The sequence below is a fragment of the Musca domestica genome, unplaced genomic scaffold, assembly GCF_030504385.1.
Source record: "Musca domestica strain aabys unplaced genomic scaffold, Musca_domestica.polishedcontigs.V.1.1 6, whole genome shotgun sequence".
Classification (NCBI taxonomy): domain Eukaryota; kingdom Metazoa; phylum Arthropoda; class Insecta; order Diptera; family Muscidae; genus Musca; species Musca domestica.
This window is the reverse complement of record NW_026712363.1, coordinates 1077961-1090161: the sequence shown is the minus strand read 5'-3', so window position 1 is coordinate 1090161 and position 12201 is coordinate 1077961. Positions and strand designations below refer to the sequence as shown.

Sequence of the window (12201 nt, the reverse complement as noted above, 5' to 3'; positions counted from 1 at the left end):
GTTCAAAGCCTTCATTCGTTAAAGTCCTTAGAAGACTGTTAATGGTGGTAACCCACAGGAGGGGTGATAATATCCCCTCCCTGTGGAGTTCCTTGACCAACTTTGTTCCTTATGTTAACGTCATATAGCCCACAGCTTATTCATCTATTCCTTAACATATGGTTTTTCCAGTCCTTTATGGCCCGATCGACCTGAAAATTATCTAAGGATTGGATGAGTGTATCTGTGCTGACGTTGTTGAACGCACCTTCGATGTCAATGCATACTGCTAGTTGTACATCTTCTTATCGAAGATGCTGTCGATGTGGTGTACTACCTCATGTAATGCGGTTTCCACTGAACGTCCTTTAACGTATGCATGCTGTTTGTATTTAATCATATCGTTTTCAATTCTGCTCTTAATCATGGTGTCGATTGTACGTTCCATGGTTTTGAGTAAGAACGATGTTAGACTTATCGGTCGTTAAGTCTTGGGCGTTGCGTGCTTGCCTTCCCAGGTTTGGGTATGAAAACTACCCTCGATTCCTGCCAGGCTTTAGAGGCATACGGAAACTTTAAGCACGCGGCTAAGTTGGACGAAATAAGGTCCATTTCCTTTTGGAGCAGAGCCGGGAAGACCATATCTGGTCCCGCTGCCTTAAACGGTTTGAAACTTCTGATGGCTTCCTTTACCATAGTTTCATCAATTTAAGGTGCTTCCTCAGTCGCGATCCTTCTATTCTATTGTTTCCATCTTGTTACACATATTATCCCCATTGTCTCGGCTTGTTTGTGGGGTTTCGAAGGAAACTTTTTTGTTTTTGAAACATCATTCACGCTATCAACCTGTTCGTAGAAAAGCTTTTTGTTGCATTTAAGTTTGTTAGAATACTAGAAAACCAGAATACTAAAGTCTTCGGACCTCATTTCCTTTGTTATGAAATTCCCCTGTCATCATGGGTTTTTCGTAAGCAGGTTTTCTCTCTCGAAGTGGACAGTATTCCTCGAAAGACTTTACTAGGGTCTCCGTTAACCTATTTACATCCCTGTCTACGTCGCCTGTGTTTAGGCATTTAATTTTCCCTGCCCTATCCTCTCTTTTACTAGTTTCCCATACTTCATCCAGTCAGTCTTGGATTTGTTCCGGAAACATATTGGGTTCGGCGGCGCCCGTGTTAGTTCAAATATTATACACCTATGATCCGAGAAAGAGTGTTCTTCCGAAACCCTCCAATTCTGAATCTCGTTTATAAGATTTCCTGAACAAAAAGTAATGTGTAAAACCTCCTCCCTAATTTTGTTTACAAAGGTCGCTTTATTCTCAATGTTAAGAATTATTAGGTCGTTAGTATTTAGATAATCTAGTAGAGACTGGCCCCTTTTATTAGTGTTAGTATTACCCCACGCAATGTTGTGAGTGTTAGCATCGCTACCTACTAGAACTTCGTTACCTGTTTATTTTGTTTTTCTCACCAGCCGCTGAAGTTCCAACGTATGTGGTTATGTCGGCGCGTCGAACGGTAGGTATACTGACGCTAGGTATATGTTTCCATTCCCCTGCCTCAGTACTGTTGTGTCCGATGTTGACAACTCTGGGGAGAAAAGAAAACATACGTTTTTGTGACATATTATACAAGTTCTCGGTCGAGACCCTGTATTGGCATAGAATAGTTGGTAATTTAGTCCAGATACCTTTTACCGAATTGTCCAAGGTTCCTGAATTAAACCAACGTGCATCTTACCTGTATTTATTAGTTTCATCAGAGCTATAGTTGCGGTCTCGATCCGATGAAGGTTGATCTGGATGACCTCTATCATTGGTTCTCCAGTAAACGGGCTTCTTGAGAGTCGGTAATTTTGTCACTGACTCCCTGTTCTGTGTTGCTTGGGGGTCTTCTTTCTCATCCTCGCTGTTACACTTTTTATCCTCGTCTCCGATCCTCACCTTGTTATTCTTGAACCTGACAGCGTTCGAGACATAGAATGCAATGTCCTTAGTCTTTGTCTGACTGGCCATGGAGAGATCGTCAACTCCAATCACAAGGAGATTGTCATCCTCCTTCTCCTCCCTGTGAGACGTTCCGTCTCGAATTTGCTGCCAAATCCTCTGACTTATACCGTCGTTTTAGAGTCAAGCTCAACAGGGTCTGCTTTCCCCGCTAATTATTCCAAGTCCGTTCCCTTGGCTGCCGTTTTCCCACGGGGGTTTTATCTTCTCGATAATCCCCCTTTAGGGCGGCAGTGTTGGCATGCGCAGCAAGCGTGAAGAACATGTTATTATTCTTCATGCCGCTGATCACGATAGGGATTGGATCTCCACCTTCCATGATGTTATCCAAAATTTTGTTGTTGACCATTTCCTCTTATGCTTCCAAATGGTCTTTATTCAATTTGGGTTTTTGCTGTTTTGTTGCCTTTTGAGCTTTCGCCGTTGGGCCCCAGACAGTTTTTTCGTTCTAGTTGTGAGCTTCGCCAAACTGTCACTCACTTCTTTTAACGTCTTGTGCGTCTCTTTCTTAGTAGGGATTCGGTGAGCTATAGTTACAATCTTTAAGTTTTTTTTTTTTTATAAATGACTGTAAAAAATGAGAAAAGGGTCCAATCTCCCACTTCGATTGTCAACTCTGTTCTGGATTCGGAAAGAAAGAACAACATTATTATTGGGATGTAGTTTCAATTCTGGTTTTTATTTAAAAGTATGTTCCTTAAGTACTACTGAAACTAATCTAACTTAACTGCTTGTCATTTAATTTCAGTGGTCTTGTATATCTACTGAGCGCATCGATATCTGTGCGTGTGGGTCATAACCTTTATTACCTCACACATTATCGTATGCGTCAGCGCACAAGATCACCAAATTGTTCACATGTGGTGTTTTATGGCGGCTGGGAAATATGTAATTTTAAAATATTTATTATTTATTGCTTGATTTTCCCAGCACCTCAACCACACTCAAAAGTATGTTCAAAGTATTTTGTACATTCTCTTGGGCGTTTGAATGTGCATGTTTATAGTGGACTGTATTTTTATGAAATTAAAAAATTGATTGGCACGAAATATTTGAATACAATAATATATAATTTCAAGTATATATTATGTAAAATAATATAAATATATTGTTAGGTAACCGCTTCCAGGAAACGACTCCACTTATTTGCCCAGTTTTTCTTGCCTATACCACCACCTTTATCTGCCCTCTTCCTTGTCCATGTTGCCGATTTAATAGTCCATTGTTGCAGACTGTCATCATGCCTGTAGGAAAGGTTCGGCATTGGCTCGGTTTTCACGGCCATTGATCATTTGCTATTGATTTCTCTTTTATAATACTCTTTCATAAACAAAGAAATTCCTTCGGCTTTTCCCTCTTCTTCGATGTATTCTTTTCCATATTCGTTGGAAATGATGGGGCCTTCTGTACGTAGCAGCTTTCCTTCTTTTTTCTCTTCTGCAATGAGATTATTTATTTCCTTTCCTACCAAAAGTATGTTAAGGTAGTGCTCATTTCCATTGCTATTATTTTTTTTAAATAAATAGATAAGTTCCTCCCGGAGTGGTTCATTGGCCAGAGCGGAATCGGAATTTCCTTCCCCATTTCGTTCCTGAAAATGAGGGCTTGCCGATGGGAAACACTTTATAATATTTTCTTTTAAGCAGGAAATCTGTTTTATATTAACCGCATTATGTCCCTCTCTTCCATTTACCAGTTGTTTGGACAGGTCGTGTCTCTCAACCTTTACTCTTGTTCCGTGTCTTCATTTATATTGGTTTGTTGCTTTATTTGTTCCATCATCGTTTTCATATGCTCCTGCTGCTGCAGCATCATCTCCTGGAACGCCAGAAACTGTTGCTGCATTGTTACTGTATTGTTGTATTCGGGTGTATTCACTGCACCAGGATTTTCTAGTTGAATATCTACTGACGCTGTTGTATCCTCTGCTTTGTGAAGCTCAACCTCCATGTTTTGTAGCTCCTGTTTTTGGGACTTCTTTTCCATTTCTGGTATCAGCTTTTGCTTTTTTATATTTCTTTTCTTGTTTGTTTTTTATGTTGCCTTCTTGTTTTTTTTTTTCTTTTATTTGTCCCCCTTTTTTTGTTGGGATTTTTGATGTCTTCTTTTCAAAATTTTATTATTTTTCTTTGTGATTTTGTCGTCTTCTATTGGTGAGACGACAAAATCACAAAGAAAAATAATACAATTTTGAAAAGAGGACATCAAAAATCCCAACAAAAAAAAGGGGGACAAATAAAAGAAAAAAACAAGAAGGCAACATAAAAAACAAACAAGAAAAGAAATATCAAAAAGCAAAAGCTGATACCAAAAATGGAAAAGGAGTCCCAAAAACAGGAGCTACAAAACGTGGAGGTTGAGCTTCCCAAAGCAGAGGATACAACAGCGTCAGTAGATATTCAACTAGAAAATCCTGGTGCAGTAAATACACCCGAATACAACAATACAGTAACAATGCAGCAACAGTTTCTGGCGTTCCAGGAGATGATGCTGCAGCAGCAGGAGCATATGAAAACGATGATGGAACAAATAAAGCAACAAACCAATATAAATGAAGACACGGAACAAGAGTAAAGGTTGAGAGACACGACCTGTCCAAACAACTGGTAAATGGAAGAGAGGGACATAATGCGGTTAATATAAAACAGATTTCCTGCTTAAAAGAAAATATTCAAATATTTCGTGCCAATCAATTTTTCAATTTCATAAAAATACAGTCCACTATAAACATGCACATTTAAACCGCCCGAGAGAATGTACAAAATACTTTGAACATACTTTTGAGTGTGGTTGAGGTGCTGGGAAAATCAAGCAATAAATAATAAATATTTTAAATTACATATTTCCCAGCCGCCATAAAACACCACATGTGAACAATTTGGTGATCTTGTGCGCTGACGCATACGATAATGTGTGAGGTAATAAAGGTTATGACCCACACGCACAGGTATCGATGGGCTCAGTAGATATACAAGACCACTGAAATTAAATGACAAGCAGTTAAGTTAGGTTAGTTTCAGTAGTGCTTAAGGAACATACTTTTAAATAAAAACCAGAATTGAAACTACATCCCAATAATAATGTTGTTCTTTCTTTCCGAATCGAGAACAGAGTGGACAATTGAAGTCGGAGATTGGACTCTTTTCTCATTTTTTACAGTAATTTATAAAAAAAAAACTTAAAGATTGTAACTATAGCTCACCGAATCCCTACTAAGAAAGAGGCGCACAAGACGATAAAAGAAGTGAGTGACAGTTTGGCGAAGCTCACAACTAGAACGAAAAAGCTGTCTGGGGCCCAACGGCGAAAGCTCAAAAGGCAACAAAACAGCAAAAACCCAAATTGACTAAAGACCATTTGGAAGCATAAGAGGAAATGGTCAACAACAAAATTTTGGATAACATCATGGAAGGTGGAGATCCAATCCCTATCGTGAGCAGCGGCATGAAGAATAATAACATGTTCTTCACGCTTGCTGCGCATGCCAACACTGCCGCTCTAAAGGGGGATTATCGAGAAGATAAAACCCCCGTGGGAAAACGGTAGCCAAGGGAACGGACTTGGAATAATTAGCGGGGAAAGCAGACCCTGTTGAGCTTGACTCTAAAACGACGGTATAAGTCAGAGGATTTGGCAGCAAATTCGAGACGGAACGTCTCACAGGGAGGAGAAGGAGGATGACAATCTCCTTGTGATTGGAGTTGACGATCTCTCCATGGCCAGTCTGACAAAGACTAAGGGCATTGCATTCTATGTCTCGAACGCTGTCAGGTTCAAGAATAACAAGGTGAGGATCGGAGACGAGGATAAAAAGTGTAACAGCGAGGATGAGAAAGAACACCCCCAAGCAACACAGAACAGGGAGTCGGTGACAAAATTACCGACTCTCAAGAAGCCCGTTTACTGGAGAACCAATGATCGAGGTCATCCAGATCAACCTTCATCGGATCGAGACCGCAACTATAACTCTGATGAAACTAATAAATACAGGTAAGATGCATGTTGGTTTAATTCAGGAACCTTGGACAGTTCGGTACAAGGTATCTGGACTAAATTACCAACTATTCTATGCCAATACAGGGTCTCGACCCAGAACTTGTATAATATGTCACAAAAACGTATGTTTTCTTTTCTCCCCATTGGACACAACAGTACTGAGGCTGGGGAATGGAAACATATACCTAGCGTCAGTATACCTATCGTTCGACGCGCCGACATAACCACCTACGTTGGAACTTCAGCGGCTGGTGAGAAAAACAAAACAAACAGGTAACGAAGTTCTAGTAGGTAGCGATACTAACACTCACAACATTGCGTGTGGTAATGCTAACACTAATAAAAGGGGCCAGTCTCTACTAGATTATCTAAATACTAACGACCTAATTATTCTTAACATTGGGAATAAAGCGACCTTTGTAAACAAAATTAGGGAGGAGGTTTTAACATTACTTTTTTTCAGGAAATCTTATAAACGAGATTCAGAATTGGAGGGTTTCGGAAGAACACTCTTTCTCGGATCATAGGTGTATAAGATTTGAACTAACACGGGCGCCGCCGAACCCAATACGTTTCCGGAACAAATCCAAGACTGGCTGGATGAAGTATGGGAAACTAGTAAAAGAGAGGATAGGGCAGGGAAAATTAAATGCCTAAACACAGGCGACGTAGACAGGGATGTAAATAGGTTAACGGAGACCCTAGTAAAGTCTTTCGAGGAATACTGTCCACTTCGAGAAAGAAAATCTGCTTACGAAAAACCCATGATGACAGGGGAATTTCATAACAAAGGAAATGAGGTCCGAAGACTTTACAACAGAGCTCGGCGTAAAAAACTAGCAGTATTCTGGGACAGCTACCTAACAAACTTAAATAAAACAACAAGCTTTTCTACGAACAGGTTGATAGCGTGAATGATGTTTCAAAAACAAAAAAGTTTCCTTCGAAAACCCACAAACAAGCCGAGACAAAGGGGATAATATGTGTAACAAGATGGAAACAATAGAATAGAAGGATCGCGACTGAGGAAGCACCTTAAATTGATGAAACTATGGTAAAGGAAGCCATCAGAAGTTTCAAACCGTTTAAGGCAGCGGGACCAGATATGGTCTTCCCGGCTCTGCTCCAAAAGGAAATGGACCTTATTTCGTCCAACTTAGCCGCGTGCTTAAAGTTTCCGTATGCCTCTAAAGCCTGGCAGGAATCGAGGGTAGTTTTCATACCCAAACCTGGGAAGGCAAGCACGCAATGCCCAAGACTTATCGACCGATAAGTCTAACATCGTTCTTACTCAAAACCATGGAACGTGCAATCGACACCATGATTAAGAGCAGAATTGAAAACGATATGATTAAATACAAACAGCATGTATACGTTAAAGGACGTTCAGTGGAAACCGCATTACATGAGGTAGTACACCACATCGACAGCATCTTCGATAAGAAGATGTATACACTAGCAGTATGCATTGACATCGAAGGTGCGTTCAACAACGTCAGCACAAATACACTCATCCAATCCTTAGATAATTTTCAGGTCGACCGGGCCATAAAGGACTGGAAAAACCATATGTTAAGGAATAGATGAATAAGCTGTGGGCTATATGACGTTAACATAAGGAACAAAGTTGGTCAAGGAACTCCACAGGGAGGGATATTATCACCCCTCCTGTGGGTTACCACCATTAACAGTCTTCTAAGGACTTTAACGAATGAAGCCTTTGAACCAGTCTGTTATACAGACGATGTTATAATACTTATAATACTTCTGCATTTGCTGTGCAGAAGGGCCGAGTCGGCTATGAAACTTACATACAACTGGGTCAGACCGAGAGGTCTTAACGTTAACCCGGAAAAAAAAACTGAGATATGTCTATTCACTAGGAAAAGAAAACTGGACCATATCGATGAACCGGTCTTCCTGAACAAGACAATCAATATTTCCAATAAGGTTAAATATTTGGGTGTGATTCTAGATGGGAAACTTATTTGGAGGGACCATATCCAAGAAAGAGCAAAAAATCTCATAGTCTGTTGGCAACGTGTAAAAGGGCTATAGGCTCTAAATGGGGTTTCAATCCAAAGATGACACACTGGCTATTCAAAAGCGTAATTAGACCTGTTCTATGGATAAATAAATTAACATCAAAATACTACAAAAAGTCCAACAAGTGAGCTGCTTAAGCATCTGCGGGAATTAGAGACAATTCTATTCGGGCATCCAATAGCAATTAAGATACCGTATGAACCGTCCGTCGCGGCCTTTAGGCTTAGGGCGACTGACGAGTGGATAAATAAAGGCCACGCTACATACCATCAAATAATTTTACAGGTAACAACGGGAGAATCTATAGAAAATGTTGTATCGGACCGGATATCTGAAACGTTTGTAGCTGCCTCTTGTGAAACATTAATCCATATCATAGACTCGTGGATCGACGGATTCCTACCACAAATGCCGACTGGAAACTGTTGTTATACAGACGGCTCAGTGCTAGGGGAGAGATCGGGACTGGGACTTTTTATCGAGGATACAAAAACCGAAATCTCTTTCCGCTTGCCCGATCACAATACGATCCGGGCGATTGCCCGAATAAAATAACTCTAAATCTTACAACCGTATTTTGTAACGGTTGTGTAAGTGTGACGAATTTCGAACAAATAGACGAATTACAGTTTAAGGCGCTTAATATTGGAATTCGAAATTCAGAGATTCAGAAATCGTGGGGCAAAATATAGTGCACATGCAAAGAGCTCAAGAACTTCCTCAAGACATCCGGGACTGCAGAATCTGATGGTTTTTAGTTTTTGAGTAGAAGTATAGTATTGCTTGCATTGCATATTTTGGATGTTCATCCACCATAAATATGCATATTACTCGTATTAAAGGTCCCAACTTATGACAATTGCCCTCCTACCCTACTACGTCTAATCCCTCTGGTAGAGCACCACCTTCCGAATGGCTTTTGGGCAATTTCGTCGAATCAGTTCATCTGCATTCTGCTTCTCCACCCGTTAGTACTTGCTCCAAATCTCCCACCAGTAATATATGCTCCAATTCATCTTTCAATAATCATTGTTTCATGTTGCCACCTTTAGATATCAAAGTCTTTGCTGCAATTCATGCAGGAAAAGGCATCTTTGAAATTCATACATATTTCACAGCCGCCATAAAAAAACACATGTGAACAATTCGGTGATCTTGTGCGCTGACGCATACAATAATGTTTGAGATAACAAAGGTTATGACCCACACGCACAAATATTGATGCCTTAGTAGATGTACAAGACCACTTGAATTAAATGACAAGCAGCACTTCAATATTCTCCATCTCTAATATTCTCCATGGTTCTCTACCCCCATATTAGCCTAAACAAACATTTTAAGCCAAATCGATTCGAAAATATAATCAAAACTCTCGAAATAGGTACAATCAGGAGGTACTTTTATGTGGGCGCTTCTCCGAAACATTGGCATTGAAAAATTTCCGCGATGAGGTCTTCTATCCCCTTAGAAGCTAAGATGCCAAATAAGGGTAAAATCAGTTGAAAAATGCGACCAAGACCCTGGAAATAGCTGTAATCAGCGGATACCTTCATATAAAAGTTATACCAAATCATGGAAAGAATGTGTTGTTCTTTCTAAAATCTCAAATTACCAACATTTGAAGAATTTGAATAGGGCTGTATCATTTAAGGGGGGCTATATCACAATGTAGACCGACCTGATACATATTTTGTACAAATGATTCTTCATGTAACTCCGGGATTGTATCAAATTTAAAACTCTATCGTCACTTTTGCGGAGTATAGAGCAAAACATTTGAGGCCCTTTGAGTATGGTTGAGCTATATAAAATGGACCCTAAAAATATTTGAACCGAATAATTTCCCAAGTGTAATTTGCCGCAGTGTAATTACTGATGATAGCCATAGTCCCCGTATAACTTTTACTTTTAAGGGTTCGGAAGAATTTACCGAGGATATAAATCCTTTTCTAACTAAATTTTCAATTCGCTCCACTATTTTGTATAGTCCGCATATTACAGTGCCTCTTCATGTTCGTTATTTCACTGATTGCAATCCCAGTGAATTTTTCATTTTGAGTTCTCATTGAATGGGTTATTTCCATATCTAGTCAATTTTTTGGAGTTTTGAACCTCTATAGTAATTTCTAAATTGAAATCCTGGAAATATGAATTTAATTTAGCTAGCATAAATAAAGCTTCATCAGTTTAAAAAGTTAAGGACTCCATAAAGTATGTTAAAGAGTAGAAATCTTTGTGGATTAAATTATGTCCGTGAGTCCTTCGTTCACCATTTGCAATTACGATAGAAGTCACCAAATTTAATATGTGTCTTTCAAACTTTACACAGGTTTTTATATTATTCTTAGAATGAATGATGATGCAAAAAGTATATATTTGTTCCCATTTAGATATAGCCCTCATATAATATTATATCCTAATATTCGTCGACCAAATGTACTCTCATTTGGCCGATTTAAGGTATTTTGAAGGGCTCAAAAGCATTTTTGAGGCTAGAAATCTTTTGCAAAAAAATTACAACATAAGTCCAATTTATGATTTATTTCCTATTCACCCGTGTATTTTTATATACGTTATTTCATCGTATTTAATTAAATTTTCAAACCTCAATTATCAGTATTATAAAAGTCTTGGCAATATTTTCCACATCAAAATTAATTATGAATTCGTAAATTTTTGGAAGATCGTGCTGTAAGGTATTTGGTTTTTACCAGTGGGAAATCCTATGTCAATTTAACTATATCCGTCTGCGTGTGCGGTGTTCGTGTGTGAAATAATAACGTTAATATTTGATTTTTTATACAATATTCCTAGGAAGTTAGAATATGTCCGTTTCGTTTAGGTATTATGAAATCAATACCAGCAATAAATTTTAAGCATTTTCAATTTCAAAATGCATTTTGAAACAATTCTGCACAAAAATCCATATCAAAATAGAAAAGTCAATTTTTCCAGTTCCAGTTTTATAGAGGTTTTTATCAAAAATTTCTGTCATGAAAACGTTTCCACCTCAATTACAAAAAACATTTTGAAAAAACATTTTTTCAAAATATATATAACGTTCCCGTTATATATATATATATATATATATATATATATATATATATATATATATATATATATATATATATATATATATATATATATATATATATATATATATATATATGTTTTTTGTAATTGAGGTGGAAACGTTTTCATGACAGAAATTTTTGATCAAAACCTCTATAAAACTGGAACTGGAAAAATTGACTTTTCTATTTTGATATGAATTTTTGTGCAGAATTGTTTCAAAATGCATTTTGAAATTGAAAATGCTTAAAATTTATTGCTGGTATTGATTTCATAATACCTAAACGAAACGGACATATTCTAACTTCCTAGGAATATTGTATAAAAAATCAAATATTAACGTTATTATTTCACACACGAACGCCGCACACGCAGACGGATATAGTTAAATTGACATAGGATTTCCCACTGGTAAAAACCAAATACCTTACAGCACGATCTTCCAAAAATTTACGAATTCATAATTAATTTTGATGTGGAAAATATTGCCAAGACTTTTATAATACTGATAATTGTCATAAGTTGGGACCTTTAATACGATTAATATCATATTTATGGTGGATGAACATCCAACATATGCAATGCAAGCAATACTATACTTCTACTCAAAAACTAAAAACCATCAGATTCTGCAGTCCCGGATGTCTTGACGAAGTTCTTGAACTCATTGCATGTGCACTATATTTTGTCCCACGATTTCTGAATCTCTGAATTTCGAATTCCAATATTAAGCGCCTTAAACTGTAATTCGTCTATTTGTTCGAAATACGTTACACTTACACAACCGTTACAAAATACGGTTGTAAGATTTAGAGTTATTTTATTTCAGGAGTTATTTTAAAGTAACTTCTGGGGAGAATATCCCAGGCAAAAAACAAGGGAACTGATAAGGATTGGTGGCTCTTTCCGAAACCTAGGTATTCCCTGCCTTACCCCCTGGTAAACATAGCCGTCATTCTCTACTAATAAACAAATGTTGTTATATAAAAACAACAATAATGGGATTAAGCCTGATTTTTGCAACAACAAAATACTACAATATCCCCAACAAACATGCCAACACAATTATAAAAAAAACACCTATAGTCAAAAAAAAGTAG

The 12201-nt window shown here is 37.9% G+C and overlaps 2 protein-coding genes across 7 annotated transcripts in view; one reads left to right on the top strand and one right to left on the bottom strand.

The window, feature by feature from the left end:
- Nucleotides 1-12201, top strand: part of LOC101900172 (fat-like cadherin-related tumor suppressor homolog) — a 466944-nt gene that overhangs the window by 251286 nt on the left and 203457 nt on the right. The gene's annotated exons all lie outside the window — the stretch shown is intronic.
- Nucleotides 1296-2963, bottom strand: LOC109613888 (uncharacterized). Its single transcript, XM_020039043.2, has 2 exons — nucleotides 1722-2963; nucleotides 1296-1571 (listed from the first exon to the last, which is right to left on the bottom strand). The coding sequence occupies exons 1-2, from the start codon at nucleotides 1994-1996 to the stop codon at nucleotides 1427-1429; spliced, it is 420 nt and encodes a 139-aa protein (XP_019894602.2). The 5' UTR covers nucleotides 1997-2963; the 3' UTR covers nucleotides 1296-1426.

What these genes read in the sequence shown, in the direction of transcription:
- LOC109613888 (XM_020039043.2), bottom strand. Translation starts at nt 1,996, where the DNA reads ATGGCCAGTCAGACAAAGACTAAGGACATTGCATTCTATGTCTCGAAC. An exon ending in GATGAAACTAATAAATACAG is followed by an intron (nt 1,572 to 1,721) that starts GTAAGATGCACG and finishes TTTTCTCCCCAG; the next exon opens with AGTTGTCAACATCGGACACA.